The 16672-nt window shown below is 41.9% G+C and overlaps 1 protein-coding gene across 7 annotated transcripts in view; it reads left to right on the forward strand.

Moving 5' to 3' along the window:
• Nucleotides 1-2224: 2224 nt before the first annotated feature.
• TRIO (trio Rho guanine nucleotide exchange factor) overlaps nucleotides 2225-16672 on the forward strand; it is a 255536-nt gene continuing 241088 nt past the window's right edge. For 6 of the 7 annotated variants that reach the window (XR_009957633.1, XM_062569806.1, XM_062569807.1 and 3 more), the window contains exon 1: nucleotides 2270-2348. Coding sequence is in view for 1 of the 7 variants with exons in the window: in XM_062569805.1 (XP_062425789.1) it covers nucleotides 2225-2348 (124 nt within the window). In the remaining 6 variants the exon portion in view is untranslated. Of the gene's footprint in view, nucleotides 2349-16672 lie in introns of all 7 variants that reach the window. The other variant, XM_062569805.1, reaches the window with a different exon arrangement.

Genomic DNA, 16672 nt, shown 5'->3' on the forward strand with positions numbered 1-16672 from the left:
CAAAGCACAGAACTAAATCCTATGATGTGGAAATCACTTCGGATTCTTTCAATTTCACTGTACTGAGAGGCTCTTCTAGTGGAGGACCTGGCTTATAGCATCCCTGTATTCAAGAAAGACAAAACCAGTATATCCTGCAGATGGCGGGAACACAAGAAGGGACAAAATTTCAGTCATATAACCTTCAAAATTGCTCAAATGAATGCGGGCTTTTCAGCATCCACTGGCAAACTGTACCGTATGCAGGATGAGCAACTCAGTGGAAACAAATGGTCACTATCTTATTTTCAACAGCTGATAGACAGAACAGTCTCTCAAAGCTAACACCAGCATAATTGGCTTCAAATGACAATTAATAAACTTCAAACCATTGATCTTGTTCCTGTTTCTACAAGCATGATTACTTAATTTCCACTGCTGTACAGAATATCAGGGTCTTCATTCAAATTCAGAAAACAAATCATCTCAAGCACTCCTTGTTCTCCAGCCTCTGATAGCTCAGTGTATTGAAATTCCAGGGCATTTTTTTTCCTTCACCAATTATATTAACCATTATCCTTCACTTATCCCATTTTCTCATATTCCCTTGCAGTTTCTTCTGTGCTCCTGTACAGTACCCTTTCCTACTGCCAGGTCAGCTTACTACTTACTAAGGTACAGCAGCATTTGTCACAGTTGTTTTTTGCTAAGTGGATGCTGCTAGGCCAGCCAGAAAGGAATTTACTCTGCAACTGCTTCTGCCAGCAGGGTGCTCATTTGGGACTCTCTCCTGGGCCCATTGCCTCAAAGAAAGACATTTTGAAAACTTCTTTTCAGTCAAAACTAATCTCTTCCCTGTAAGAGAAATTAGGGCAAGGGCAGTTGCACAAAAGCTTTTTCAGCAAGCTATATGACTTGAGCTAAACACAAACCTTGGGAAAATGACTTCCACGTTGCCCAGCTGTGATAAACTAATGTAACACATTTCTCTTGAAGTTATGGTTGCTTTTAACACTTATCAAAGGTTCAGGAGGTTAATTCTTGGAGCTATACTTCTGCTCTTCAATTGAGCTAATAAGCTATGTTTCTGACACAAGCATTTGTGACCTGTTACTCAATATTATCAATTTGTGCAACTGCTAAACTGCCTTCTCCATCACCTTCTACCTTATCGTCACACTGCCTTATTCTGGCAGTTTAATCTGCCTCTGCTGGGACACACCTCTACCAAGCCCAACCGCAGCACCTGACTGAGCTTTCTGTCACGAGCTACCCACTTGCATTACATCCGCTGGACCACTCCATGGTACAAAACACTTTCGAGTTTCACTAAGATAATTGGAAAAAAAAAGTAGTTAAAAAAAAAGTACAGAGAGTGATGTAGAGGATTGCTTCAAGTACTTTAGCTCGCCTCACAGCCTCATTTTCACGGCTCGGCTGCCGCGCAGGAGCGGCGCAGGAGGGAAAAGTGGAAAGGAATTTAAAAACAACCATCACAACAACAGCCATCATACAGACAACAACCACCGCCACCTTACAACCCCCCCACGCCGCGGTCGCGCCCGCGGCCGGCGCTACGCTGCAGCCCGCGGAGCCCCGCCCCCGCCGGCACTGCGCCCCGCCTCTCGCCCCGCCCCCGGCATCGCCCCGCCCCCCGGCCGCTGCCGAGCAGCGCCGGACGCAGCCGGAGACGCCCGAGCCCCCTCCCGCCCCGCCCTTGTTCCTCGGGCGGGGCCTCGCTTCCTTCCCCGCTCCCCCTTCCCACCCTCCTCCCGGGCAAGATGGAGGACGGCGGTTGCTGCGGCCACCAGCGCCGCCGCGCCTAGCGCAGCTGCCGGTCCTCCCGCCCGCTCTCCCCCGCTCCCGGGAAGAGGCTGGAGACGTCCCCGCTTTCTCCTCCCACCGGCTCCTCGCTGCGCTGCTTGCCGGCCCTCCCCATGCCGTCGTCGTCGTCCTGCTGCTGCGATTGTCTGCGCCCCGGCTGCCGCCCGCCCGCCGGCGCCGCCGCGATGCCTGCGCACGCTGCCGCCTAGGTGGCTGCGGGGGGCGCTCCCGGGGCTGCCATTCCGCGCATACCTCCATGTCCCTGCGCTCGCCGGGGCCGCCAGCCGCCGCCCCCGCCAGGAGGTGAAGCCGCCGCCCGCAGCGCACAGCCCTGCGCGCCCGGCCCGCGGAGCCGTGAGCGAGGCGGCGCGGCGGGGCCGCAGCTGGGGGCTCTCGCCGGCCGCCGCCGCACGCAGCAGCCATGAGCAGCGCCGCCACCGCCGCCTCCAGCGCCGCCGCCGCCACCACGGCCGGCAGCGGCGCGGCGGAAGGGGCCGAGGAAGCGGCCAAGGACTCGGCGGACATAGCGGCGTTTTTCCGATCCGGTGAGTGCGGCCCCTTCCCTGGGAAGGGCTGGGGGAAGGGGCCGCGGCCAGGCCCGGGCTGGGGGCGGTGGCGAGGCGACACCCCCCTCCCGCGGGAGGAGGGGGCAGCGGCTTTGTCAGGTGGCTGGGAGGGGGGGCGCCCTCCCCTGCCGGCGGGGCTGCCCGGGGCGGGCGCCGCTGGGCGAGTGCGGGCGGCCTCGGCTGTATCCGCCCGTGTTCCCCGAGCGCCGCCGCGGGGCGGGGACCCGGCCGGCGGCGGCGCTCGGCCGGCGGGGAGAGGACGCGAGGAGCGCTGGCCCAGCTGCTGCGGGGGGGGGGGGGGGGGGGCAGCGCCCCTGCGCGTCGGGCGCGGCGGCTCGCAGGTCCTCGCGCCGCGTTAACGGCCGCGGGGGCGGCGGCGGCGCGCGGAGCGCCGCTGGCAGGTGCGGCCGTAACGGCCACCCCCCGCGTGAGCGGGGCAGGGGAGCCGGCGCCGCGGGCGGGCCGGGGCTTTCCGGCGGGCGGCGCGATGACACGACTATAAAAGGCAATGCGCGGCCGGCCGCACTTCGCCGCGGCTGTGTTGCCGGTGGCGATCGAGGACTGAGGTGGGAGAGGGAAGCGTTCAAAACGGGTATTTATAGCGGGAAGGGTTTTTTGGGGGAGGGAACCACTAAGGGATTTCCCTGCCTCCGTGAAGGGGGAGCAGCAGCGGGAGCCAGGCTGCCGCGGCTCCCGAGCTGCCCGACCCGGGGAAGGAGAGTGGGGCAGCCCGCTGCTGGCCTCAAAAATGGAGGCTGCTGCCTCGCTCGGTGTTTCCTCTCGGTACGGCGTCATGCTACCGGGGCCGCCGGCGGTGGCTGCCCTCCCGTGCCGTGGCATTCCCGGGCAGGGCCGGGCCGGGCCACGGCTCTGTTTGGATGCTTTAAAAGGAGTGGGCGAGCGAGGAAAATGCAGACTCACCACTGGAAAGAGGAAGGAGGTGGCCAATTCGGTGTGTAAAATAAATAAAAAATTATGTGTGTGTGTGTGTGTGTGTGTATATATATATATAAATATATTGATATAAAAAATCAACCTGTGTTAATTGGGGTTTTAAGGCAAGTCGGTAGCAGTGTGATCAGTGCGGCTCGTGGTTCATGTAGTTGCGGTTGAATCTGTCTGGTTTAAGGCAGATGAGGGAAGAGGTGTGATCTGCAGTAGGCATCACTGAAGTGGGGTGTTCAAGGCGTTTACATGGACAGACGGTCTGAATGGTGGGTTAGTCTCCTGTGAAGCATCTGTGATGCTCCCTCGGAAACCTGTTTTGCATGGCAGTAATGAGTGCAAAAGTCCTTGTCGAATTGAGAGGCTGGCCTTGGCCTCGGTGGGTTTCCTCATGGAAGAGGGACTGTTTTTTTTTTTTTTTTATATATATATTCTCTTGGGGAAAAGTCATGCTGAAAGCAAAATGATGAAAGCTAGTACTAGGCTTACAGTCTACCTAGTGTGGATACAAATAGGTACATGTTGTCTGGTGATCCTGCAGTTCTGAGTATCCTGCCAGCTGTATTAATAAGCAACTTCCACATTTGTGTGTGGGTGGAGGGATGACACAGGCTTGATTAGCTCATGAGCTGGGTGGTGGTGACTTCTGGTAACAAAGAAGTTGCACTAGCTCGGTCTTGCAGTAACTGCAAATCTCAGAGCCACAGAAAGACATGTCAAATGATTGAGAATCTCTTAGAATGTATTTAACAACGATAGTGTTCTCATTTATGTATGTACTTGGAGGGGCTGCCTTGTTCAGCCTGGGTGCTGGAAGATGTTCTGGCTTCTCTTCTGGGGTTTGGGAGTGGGAAGAGCTCCTTATGTTCTGCCACCATTATCTAGGTCGTGATTTGCTCTTCTATAAGAAAAGGGTCCATTAAGAGAGGTTGATGCCTCCCTTTGTTTGGACAGGAGATATCACTTTTTATTTTGCTGAAATGCAAAAGGTCTTGAAATGCAAATACCTTGAAGCAACAAAGTGTGACTGGACATAGTAATCAATGAAAAAGCAAAAAGCTTAGTTTTGTGTCTGTGGGTGCAGACAAAATATTTTTTTTCTTTACAGTATTTACAATAACAAATGCTTCCTTTTTCTTGTTACTTGCAGAGGATGTCGGCAAAGCTGTAGCTATTACTCAGAAAATGAGTAAAAACAGTACTGTGTTTTTCAGGAGGAAAAGAAAAACCCTGAATAATCAATTTTAATCTTATATTAGTTACACTGGCCACACAACTGACTGATTTGATTATTAGCTTTCCCCCATCCTGTTGTAAGACTGAAGTAAAATTAGAGCAGCCTAACAAATGCAGTTTTGTTATTTGGGAGATATTTTGTTGGGATATTGGGTGGCTGCTGGGTTCAAATCAGTTGAAATGTGTACGTTTCCAGTCTCTATTTTAGTTATGTAAAGGTAAAGTTACTCTGAGTTGTTGTATGAATAAGTCTCAATTGAAATTCTAAGAGAGGTTCCAGAATAAAGAAGCTAAACTGGAAGTGAGGTAGTAGTATGAAGACATAATGTGTCCTGAATTTGAATGAGGAAAATACCTTTACAGGCATTGGAGGACTGTGAGGCAGCATACTTTATCTGTTTGGTAACTAAATATTATCTGAAGCGGAAAATAATGAGAACACCTTGTTAGATCTGTCACCTTATTTGTGGCAGGATTAAAGAATAAAACTGCTAACAAGCAGATCTGGTGCCAAGCATAGTGATTACATTTGAACTGAGAAAACTCAGTGGTTGTAGGAGGTGTCTTTCTATATTATATCTAAACTGGAGATTAGAAATAACTATAAATTGTCAGAAAGGGTATGTTTTGAGCTGAGGGTGTATAAACAAGGGTCACTTTTCTCATTAAGATGACCATTTCTGTGTATTTAAAATGATTAATAAAATACCTTAATTCTGCAAAGATGTGAAAACAAACTATTACTGTATGAAAAATTAGTGGTGGTACTGGGTTTAGGAGTGTTGATGTACATGTTAAAGATGCTAGATCTATTCTGAATCAAAAAGTATTAAGATGAAACTTTTCAAAATGTATTTAAGTTTTAACTTAAAATCAAGTATATTTTGAAAGGCTGGAAAAAGTTATTGCATAAACATACTTTCCGTAAACAAGACTTTTCAAGAATTCAATTTCAAAAATTTTGTCCTTCTGAGTTGCGTTGCTCAGTGAGAATATAGTTGTCATTAGTACTGGTCAAACCAGGTCAAAAAAAGAAGCAGGTCCTGTTAAGTTTTGAATTCAATTCCAGCATTATCCATTAAAATAAGGTGGTAAAATCAAAAGGAAAAAAAGCACTTTAAATTCAAAGAAAAACCCTAAAAGAAATAGGGAAATGTCACAGCTTGATAGCTGATGTGCAGTGTGCAGAACTGAAATTACTGCAGAAACAATGAAGCAACAATGGAGAAGTTATTCTGGGAACAGTATTGTTAGATTGACTTCTGAAACAATACACAGGAGGACAGAGCTTTTCAATGTAAGATGCAACAGCTGTGGTATACAACAGCAGTTGTATGTAGTGTGGAACAAAAAACATTTTACTGGGATACTGAAGGACAGTGTGAGATATAGCTTTAGTTATATTTGAAAGGGCAAGAAGCAGAAGTTATGAATATTTCTGAAAGGGGACAGAGGATTACTTATAACATCTGTGATAGCGGCAGAATTAATAAACTTGCCTGTGCATTTGAAGTGGAAGGTAAATGGGAGGTGGAAAACAGCTATTCTTGAGAGGAGGATGAGTTGACCTTAAGGGTTCATGTGCTCAGAACTAAGCTTTAGAAAAGAGTTGATAGAACTGGAGTGAGACTTGATATACGTAAGGATTTCATAGATTGCAGAGCTAGATCACTGTGTGGACAAAGCAGGTAGTAAATGTTTCTTAAAGAAGTGGTTTCTCTCCTTCCATGCCATAGCAACACAGCACACACAGGTAATGCCATTGACTGTTAGGACAAAAACTGAGATCTCATTTGGCTTCTAAGAGCTTTTCAATGAAAAATGACCATGTAAGTAAATAAAAATCTAAACAAGGACAGGAAATTTCTCCTCCCTCCTCACTCCTCCAGTATTAGAGAGAAAATATTAATGATGCTCTGCTCTTTTGCAATTAGAAACATGTAAAGAATTCAATTGCCAGCAAATGGAGCTGTTTTGAATGCAGAATGTCATTAGGTCGGTTTATTAGTAGGGTGAAACTGCACTGCAATTGTGCCCTGCAACTTGAATAAAAAGGTGAGATAACTGAAATAGCTGCTTGTGGTCAGCAAAAGTGTTAAAATAGGGAGACACATTGAAGCTTTGGAAATGCACTAGTGGATGAGTGATGGTCTTTTAAAAGTAGGTGATGATTCTGCTGAGAACAAAGGAAACTAATTTTCCTGCTTGATGTTAGTGAGAGCTAAGTGTAATCATTTTTTAAAAAGCTACTTCAGGAAACTACTTCAAAACTAACAACTAAAATGTCTACATCTCCTTGTTTTTTCTCATTAAAAATATCTTGATTTTGGAGAAGGGACTTTGTTTAACTTTTTTTCTTGGTGCAGTGAAATCAAAAAGTAGATTACTGGTGAAGTAATACACATGATCTGCAAAGCTGAGTCATATTCCTTCAGGAAGGATACTGCTGTTTTGAGAAAACAGATCACTTAACCCAGCAGTGAGGAGGAGGAATTCAGATGACAAGGAACAATTCAAATGCTTTTAGCAGTAGACACTACAGTGCATTAAAGCATCTGTTTTTCTACTTCTAGAATAGGTTGTTATACTGATATACAAAAAGGAGGGTCATAAATGAGTTGTGTCCACACACAACTGTGTTTCACCAGCCCATGTGACAAAGAGCCTATAAACTTTGTTTTAAAGCTATGAATCCTTTCCAATGGCTTATCTGCTAAATGGGTACTCTAACTCATCTGAAAATGGAGCTGTAGATCCCGGCTGCTTGTGGTTACACAGAGAAGAAAGAGATAACCTAATTACCTTTGGCCATTTGCTTAAAAAGTAGGGCAGTTTTCCAAGGCTGTGTTGAATTGAATCTTCTCAAATCATTTAGTTAAATTTGTTTCGTCTCCTTACGTATCATTGTTACTACCATGCGTAAGTGACAGTAGCATTGATTAATTATAAAAAACCACCCTGCAGATACCTAACACATTTCCCTACAGAGCAGTGCTGAACTGTGCATCTTTCTGGTAATTTGAATGTGATGTTTTGTAAGCTGGACCTTACTGAAGGCCTGAAGTAGTTTTGAAGTGTTTGGGTTTTTGTTTTCTTGAGAGAAAGAAGAGACCTTTGCAAGGAGGTAAGAAAATTCCTTAAGTTTTCTGTCTCTTAAGATAATAAGGAAATGAGATGTAAATCTTTGGAAGAAAACTGAGTTTCCAGCACTCAATATACGCCAGTAGTTTGTCTTGCTTTGTGTGTTTTATGTTCAGGTATCTCAACAGGTGTTCATACAATTCTTAGAAATACAGGTAGGATCTGGGTTAATGTTATCAGCCTGTGTAACAGTCAGAATATGAGGCTGAGCTTCAGGAGGGTTTGTTTTATTTGCATGAACGAATGCATATGTGTTCTTTATATGCTGCCAAACAAAATATTTGGTGTGGTTTGAAAACTTAATTTGCATGATGAATCTTTAAATAAAAAGTTAGGGAAAGTGTTCTGGGCTGTAGAGGCCTTGACAGCACTTGAGGGCTGATTCTAGTGGCACAGATTCTAGTCTAACCTGAGTCTAACTGAGCCTCAATCACTCATTTCCTTTTTTGTCTTAGTACACCTGCAAGCAGTAATATTGATTCTTGAGATGTCTGCAGACTATAAACAACTGCTAGTGTTTTTATAGCTAACTTCATACATACCTGTTAGCAATTGGAGCACTTGAGGGTCTGATAAGTGAAATGAGATTTCGTGAATGCTGAAAACAAACAGGACATGCTAACTACCTACTTGTTTTTACCTTATCCTTTTTTTTCCATAAAATGGCTGATCAAAATCTAAAGAACTTAGACTTTTTTTTTTTAACTAAATTCCTGTATTTTTGGACATCTGTGAAACTAGCCATGTGAGATGCTTTGTCAAGGTTTTTGGTCAGCTAAGTGCTTCTCGTTAAGCTTTGCTTTAGATCATGTAACTGGTAAATAACTTTGAGGCCATGAAACTAGTCAATGTTTCTGCTTAGATTTATTGGAAAAAAAAGAAAATTGTCAAATGCAGAAGCTTGTTTTCAGAGCTAAAGCGGATGTTAGCTCTTGGGAGGAAATGAGGTGATGTTTCTTAAAGTTTGGCCTAGATAATACAGGGAGAATACATCAAGACCAGCAGCTTTAACATCCCAAGAAGAGAATTAGAATAAATGCAATCTTTAAATACTAAATGCTACTTAGCTAACCTCCTGTTGTTTCTGGTGCACTTATACTGAAGACTTGCCAGTGCATTTTTGGATATAACTTTTTTAATGGAAGTGTTAAGGTAGTAAGTCCTTTGCTTTCCGAATGTTCATCTTGTCACTCAGTTTTGGACACACTGGGTTATTTAATGTTTGGTGCAAAGATGATTTAATTTGCTGAGATCATGAAGATGCCCCACCCTCTTCTGAATACTGAGGCTAAGATATTTCAGTTAAAATGTCTTGGCCTTTTATAGTTCTTCTGAAATTAGAAAAATAGATACCTGTAATTGAAGGCGTGCGTGTGCGCACACACACACACACAGGAAAGAAAGCTGCCAGTAAATCAAGGTGAATTGAAATATAAGTTGAATGTGAATAGGCCTGTTCTGTGCAAAAGCTGCTTGTCCTTGGAATGTGCTGCGAAGACCAAAGTTATGAAGATGTCAAAACTCTTTCTCTGTTGCTATATAGAAACAAAATAGAATGATTTTTCTAAAGAAACTGAACACCTATGATTTTTGCTGTTGAAAAAATAGAACTTAAACCTATAAGCTTTTTCTTTGCCTTCATTCATTTGTTTTAATGATGTTAGTTAGCAACTTCATTTTGGTTGCCCATTTTGTGTAAGATTTGTTCCAAGACGATGGAAATAGCACGCTTGCACCGTTAGCTTATGTGCTTGCTTTGTGCCCCATGAAGTCATGCTTTGTATGCCTCAAGTACCTGTTCTCCACAGGTGAAGCTGCTTGCTAGGCTTAAACTTGCTGTGACTTGTAAAGATCAAAGAGGGAATGAGTCCTGTGCATTATGGACCTGAAAAGGGTTTACATGGGCCAAGGCTTCTGTAAAGACAACAAAGACGAGGCAAAGTAAAACCTTTTAGGACTGTGGCACCTTTTTGGATGGAGAGATGAGGTCAGCCATAATGGCTTATATAGTAATTTGCTGATTACCTTGTTAATGCTTAATTAAAAAATATTAGAAATAAGTTTTTCCAAATCTAGTGGAAGGCTGTCCTTGGAAGGAAGGAAAGCATAGTATCACTTAGTTCTCAGCCATCAAGCCAAGAATCTCAATTAAGTTGCAAACCTGACCTTCATCTTTGTTCCTGTATGGAAAAGATTGACTTTATCTATCGAATTAACAAGGCAGCAGAGCTAAGCCAAGCCTACCTATAAGAAATTGATAAAATAGTTTGGCTAGTGATTAGCCATAACATACTGTTTCCTGTCAGTGCTGAAGGGACAGTGTCTTCTGTAGTATGCTACAGTGGCTGGAGTGAGGCTTTGCCATCCTAACTCAAAACAACGCTGCAGTTCAGCCAACAATAACCACTTGGTGTGTGTGCACAACTACTTTTTATTCTTTTTCAGCTTGGAATCAGATGCATCCTTCCTAGCCTAGTCAAAGGGAAACATTTGAGAAGCTGTGACGCATTTTCACAGATGAAGGAAGGAAATGTCCAAAAGAGTCAAAAGCTAAAAATAGATCAGTTTACTGAGTTGAACTCAGGGTAGGAATTAAAATAAATAGAAATCTATATTTGTACCTTTGTTACTGATATAGCTGAATAAAATCATCCTTTCTATTCCCTCCACTTAAACTTTCTACTGGCCTACTTCAGGTAAGGCTAGTGTCAAGCCTTCTAAGATTGCTTTCAAGTGCTTTAAGTAGGAGACAGTACTAAGAAGTCTGATAATCTCTGATTATTGTTATAGCATAGTTCTCTCTCCAGAAGTGTAAATAAAATATTGATTGGACTTTTTTTTATATTCTTTTTCTCTTAAGTGCTCAACTGTAGAAGTGAGATCTGATCCTACTAAGCAGAAGGTTTAAGGTGGTAATTGATTTTCGGCCTCAGCATCTGAGAGATTAAAAAAGAAAAAAGTAGTGTGTCTGTCCTCCCCCCCCCCCCGGCTTTTTCAGGAGGTGGTAAATTTTGCATGTTGCTGATTCTGATGTAAAAGTAAGGTAACATTTAAGCCCAAGCATCTAAGAATTTATTTCTTGTGATGTAAGCATCTCTAAAACTTGCCCTTTGCCCTACCAAATACTCTAGTTTGGGAGCCTTCCTTTGTGGTTAAGAAAAAAAACTTGTCAGAGTTTAAGAATTATCTTAAATAGACGAGAACACTAGAAAAAATCTCAATATACAAAGAGCATTCTAGATTGCTTCCCTTAGATGACCAAAATAGTGTCATCAAAATCACAATAAGCAAGTTTCCTTCCCTTCTCCCTGGAGCAGAACTCTGTTTCTGGGGAGTGGGCAACCCACACAATTAATAATTGTCCTTTTCCTGTCTAACAAAGAGAGGCCAGTGCAAACAAATCTCTGATTCTGAATTTGTTGAATGCTAGTGAAGAAGAGCTCTTTCATCACACTATGTCTAATTCTAAGCTCTCCAGGAAATGTAATGGGAACTTCTGGGTTAAAATGGTGGTATTGAGGAATTGGGAGTTGCCTTAAAAAGAGTTGATGCACATTGTAAACATACTAAGAGATGTAGACCACACTATTTAACTTCAAGCAATTACTGCCCCCTTCCCCCAAAGATGAAGAGTTTTTGTCCTGATAAACTTATATTTAATACCTTCCCTTTTCTTACTATATTGCCTACTGTAAAGTGTTTACTTGATGGATATATAAAGTGCTATGCTCTTGTTCTGCTTTTTTTTTTCCAGAGGAGCCTAAGAATATTTTGCAAGATTGTTTTGAACAAATTTGGTTTTTTGATTACTATCTGTTCCAAGAAGCTATTTATCTGTTAGTGGTAGGCAATTTGTAGAAATTTGACCCAAGTACCCACAGTAGTAGTATCATGTGCCAATTTAAACTTTGTATTTAAGAACTATACTGTGATAACATAATAGGTGACAAGTACTATTTTAAAAATCCCATTTCTGTAGAATATACTTTTGCATTGAATCTTTCCATGTTGCTGTGTCTCATAGTGCTAACTCAGTATTGTGAGTTTAGAGCTATAAAAGTTTTTGAAAGACCAATTGTTTAGCTGAGATGATAAACTAATCAGTGAAGCTTCTGTTTATGGGCAAAGTTATGATGCAGAATTTGAGCAGGACATACCGTGCAGTACTTCTCCGGGGAGGTAGGAGAGTGGGATCAAAGAGCAGGGAGCTATTGCTCTCCATAATCTTGTATATGGCCTCTAAGTAGTGAAGAGGAAGTTATAGAGTCCTCCTACAGTGTGTGAAGATGAGGATGAATATACCTTAACATTAAGGCAGAGCACTTAATGGATAGCCTTAAAATTGTCTGAACAGCCCCAGCACAGTTCCCTTCTATGCAAATGTGTAATGATACAGCTTTTATTTGTGTTGATATAGCACAAAATAACATGAATGTGTATGATCACAAGCAGGCAACATAGTAGCCTAGGCTTTAATTTGTTTGTTTGTGCAATGTTTTCAAGTACTTGGCATGGGAATCTCCCTCCTACTCACCTCCTTTGCTAATATGCTGTGAACTGGCTTGTGTTCTAGTTACAAAACTTCAGAGAGCAGGGTGCATAAACTGGCTATTTTGGGTTCTCTTGTTCTAATGAGTCTTGCCCAACAGCAGGAGAGATGAGTATCAGAGGAAAGATAATCATCTTTTTTTCAGAATGGCTTTTTACTTTTTTCATTGTAGCCATAACTTGTATGATTGCTTCTTTTGTTGCTTTTGCTCAATAAATAAGGCAGAAATCCAACAAACAATAAGCCTAGTAGCTTGGCATCAGTGTTAATCTCTATAGGAGGTCCATTTTATGCCCAGAGATAGGACCAGAGGGGGTCCTGTGGAGAAGCACTACATGGGTTGAGTGTCAAAGCATGTGCCCTACACTGACAAATAGGGTGCATAGAAGGTGTTAATGCTACACTACCTAGTTTCCTAGTTTTTGAGTGCTTTTTGTGGCAGCTTCAGTCAAGCCTGGTCCTAGCTCGACTAAGTCATTGTTCTCTCTCTCTGTGTGTGTGTGTGTGTGTGTGTAAAGCTTTCATTTAATGCTGTAGTGGAAGACAGCAGTCTTAGACTACAATGGACTACTGTGTTGTAGCAGTGTTTTTCTGGGAGTAGAAGTACATTAATTCACTATATGATACTGAGCAAGGCAGCTGTGTAAGCTGCTTTTTTATGGAGATGTTGATTACAGGAAAGCATCTCTTCAGATAAACACAAATTAAATATTCTAGTAGGAGAATTTTTTGACAAAAAAAATCCAGTACACTCAGCTGTTAAATTTGCCATGTAGTGCTAGCTTGTTCAACAAAAAATAATTTTGAATCAACTTGTTGGAGCATCGGGTCAGTTCTGTCACTGTTTTTTTCCCCCCTCAAAAAAAAAAAAAAAAAAAAAAAAAGGTATAAAAATTGTCAAATGTCAAGGAGGAAAAAGAAACCAAATGCCAAATTATTCATTCATAAGCTTATATAGAATAAAAATCTATATGATACAAAGTGCCTTTTGCCTAACTTAATGGGCTAGGTTTAATATGCAACACTCCCTTTGAATAGTAGATAACACTGAAAGACTTAAGTGGAAATACATGCTAATGAGTGACCGAAGTTACTATACTGGTTCTCTTGCCAGCTATGTGTAATATATTAAGTGTACAAATGATGATAAAATTACCACTTAAATAGGAAACTTTCTAAACTGAGCAGTCATCTACAAAGAAGGTCCCAAATGGAGATGAAGGGATTTCTCTTAGGATAGCAAAGAATTACATTGCTGCGTAAAAGCGGTATTCCTCCTGTTTGGTGGCATAGAAGTTAGCTGGATATGTGCAATAACTGCTTCCAAGTAAAATAAATCTGGTGGTGCAGTGAAATGGATCCCTGACTGAAAGGTGGCTAGGAAGATAGGTAATTAAAAGACATGCAACATCTCTGTATCTTCACAGTGGCCTTGCACACCAAAGACAGCAAGCATTTGGAAGTCAGTTATATTTAAAAATGCCAGTATTCATTAGTTTTCAAACTTTTGTTAGAGATGTGTGCTCTTCAAAAGCTAAGAGAACCAAGCCTGAGTGCAGTATTACCATCTACTATATTAAATACAAGAATGAATTAATTCTATTTAAATAGTGAATTTCTCATTCAAATGTCTCTCTTCCTTCTGAAAAGACTTGAAGAATTAGCTCAGGATCCAAGTCAAAGTTCAAGGTTTGTTATGCTGTTGATAGTGCAGGAGGAGGCTGGGGAAAGATGTGAGTGAAACAGCAGCTCTCACTGGGAACTAATTGAGCAGTTTCTAACCAGTGAGGTAGGATTTAGAGTGAGTGTTGAGCATGTGATAGCTGAAGCAGAGCTCCAGAGAATAAACTCTGCTGTTGTTATTTTGATTCTGCCCAAATATATTCAAGAATTCTCACTGCTATGAGAACTAGTCTTCATATTTGACCTAGGGACAGGCAGGAGCATTTCTGAGATGATAAGGGCTAAGAAAATTTAGTAAGGTGAAAGCAAGGTGAAGATAACTGGCAAGTCAGAGTGAGGGTCAATTTACTCATAGAAATATTGGAAATCTGCATGCTACCTACCTACTGCAAAAGCCTCTGTCTTTATTTTTTTTTTTGTATGTGTGTGGTTAAGGGCTTATAGGAAAACTGAAATATAACTAAATGTTCTATTAATGTGCATAGGCAGATTAAGAGACACAAGGGAGCCCAATTCACCCCCCCATGCATTTGACAGTAAATATATTGTTTCCTTGAAGCAACTACTGTTTTCAAGACAAAAGGGAAGGGCTTTTTTTAGATGAAGTAGAGCACAGGAAGGGTGAATAAAAGGAGAAGAATGGGAGGGTGATACTGGGTACCAAATGCAGAAATTGCTGATGCTGTGAGGTCAGGTCCCAAAGGGAACTGGCACTTGGAAGGACCAAGGAAGTGAGTTACGTTTTGCAGGTTCCATGCTGCTTGGACATTTGTATTGTAGGAAAGAGGCACAAGCTTTAAAGAGGCCTTCCCTTGAATAGGTCTAACATTTCTTCACTCCCTGAAGAGAAGAGCGAGAAAGAGGAAAGGAAAACTTGAATAAATTCCTTAGTTTTGTAATGTAAAGTACAATTTTGATGACATAACCTAAGAGTAAGTTACTGTTTATCTGTGTTAATGTCAAAAATGACCTTTTTCCATACCACCCTTCCTCAAATTCCTACCACTCACAGTAGAAATGTATTATCTAACTTTCTGTTGGAAGAGCAGTTCACTTGTTCCAGAAGTCCATTGATACAGTCTCAGCTCTCCAGAGACCTCGGTAAGTAAACAACTCTGTGGTTCATTCCTTTTCAGTAGTTTCAGATTTGCCAAAAGATTGCTGCAAAGGATATATAAGAGACTATATTAATCTCAAACTTGTTAACATTATCTTTAGGTAATGGTCTTGTTGAGGTCAGATGAGATTACTAATCATGTCTTTGAATTGATTTGAACGTAGAACTTAAGAGCGGAAGAATAAAGCTTTCTGTCCTGCTGAAAAAGTGTCATAACTAGAAAAATAAAGCACTCTGAGAATGGTGGTGATGGCCACTTGTTTTGCTGACAGTTGCCTCTGTTTAAGGAGATGCATCAAAATCTACTGCATCAGCAAATGCATACTCCTAATAAAAAAGGAATTGTGACTAATTTCAGGCTGACTTCGCCTGGATTTTTTCTTCTTTTTGAATAAAAATTCTCTTTGATGAAATAGTGTGAGATGTGAAGCATTGCATTGCCTTGTATTGAACTGTATAAAGAGGTAGCTAAATCACCTCTATATTGATTCTTGCCTTCTAATAAGGTATCATTGGAAAGAAGGATGATGATTAATGTAAAGATAGCTTTTCAAAAAGGGCAGTCATATAGCTGAAAAACTGAAGTTGAATGAAAAGAGCTACTCCCTGGGCTGCTAATAATTTCAAAGTTAATGTATTTTGAGATGTCGCTTTGACAGCAATCTTGGATCGAATCCTGCAGTGCATAATTAGAATTGTCATTCCCTGTGATTTTTAAAGTACTTAACTGTCTTCACTTTAGCACAGGAAGTGGGTATGGTCACAGTAGTTCTTAGGCAGCAACTATTGAAGAATACTATTATATATGCAGATTATCTAGTTTTAATAGCATTCAGGTGCATAAAATTAGGAATATATTGCCACAAGTATCAACCAAACTACAACCCCTATCTTTCCCTGTCTTTAATCTGAGCAGGTACACACAGTGTTGCTATTGCATGTCCTGCATTTGTAGTTTATTTGGTCAGAGTTCTGATTCCATTGAAAGTACTTTAGTCAGTGTCTTAATTTAAGAATCAGTACTGCAACACTCTAAGCTAGTGGAAGAAATTGTCTATTATCTAAATGTATGAATTTAATAATTGTCTGATAGCTTGAAAATTGTTCTTAAACAGCAACCTTTCCAAAACTTATGCTGTTAATTATTAATGAACTGATTTTTCTGTAAAGCTGGCCTTGCCAAGGGGATGTTTTGTGATGGCATCCTATCATGATAGGAGTGGAAAAAACTGATTAGTGCAACGAAAGGACAGGTGAAGAGGGGCTTGTGTTTATTTACAGGGTTTGTGTTGGGAAGAAAAAAGATTTTGGAATGTTGTAATAAAAATCCCTATTACCTAGAAGAAACAAAAGTATGAGATTAGAGATTTATAGGAAGTGTAATGCACAGTTCTAAACAGGATTCTAGATGTCGTTCTTAAGAGCCTAGCTTGGATCTAAAACTTGAAAACAAGCGCTGTTGCTTCCCTTGTGTTGCCAGTGGTCCTCCCTGTGAGTGTGTTCTGATCTGGCTTTTTAAAAAGTCATAATTGCTTCTAAGGCTAGAACTTGTTAATTAAGTTTTGCTGAGGCTTACTGTCTGATATAGTATACTTTTCTCGGGGGAGAAGGAGGGCGGGTGGGTGGGCTCTT

Source organism: Rhea pennata, chromosome 2 (genome assembly GCF_028389875.1).
Source record: "Rhea pennata isolate bPtePen1 chromosome 2, bPtePen1.pri, whole genome shotgun sequence".
Lineage (NCBI taxonomy): Eukaryota > Metazoa > Chordata > Aves > Rheiformes > Rheidae > Rhea > Rhea pennata.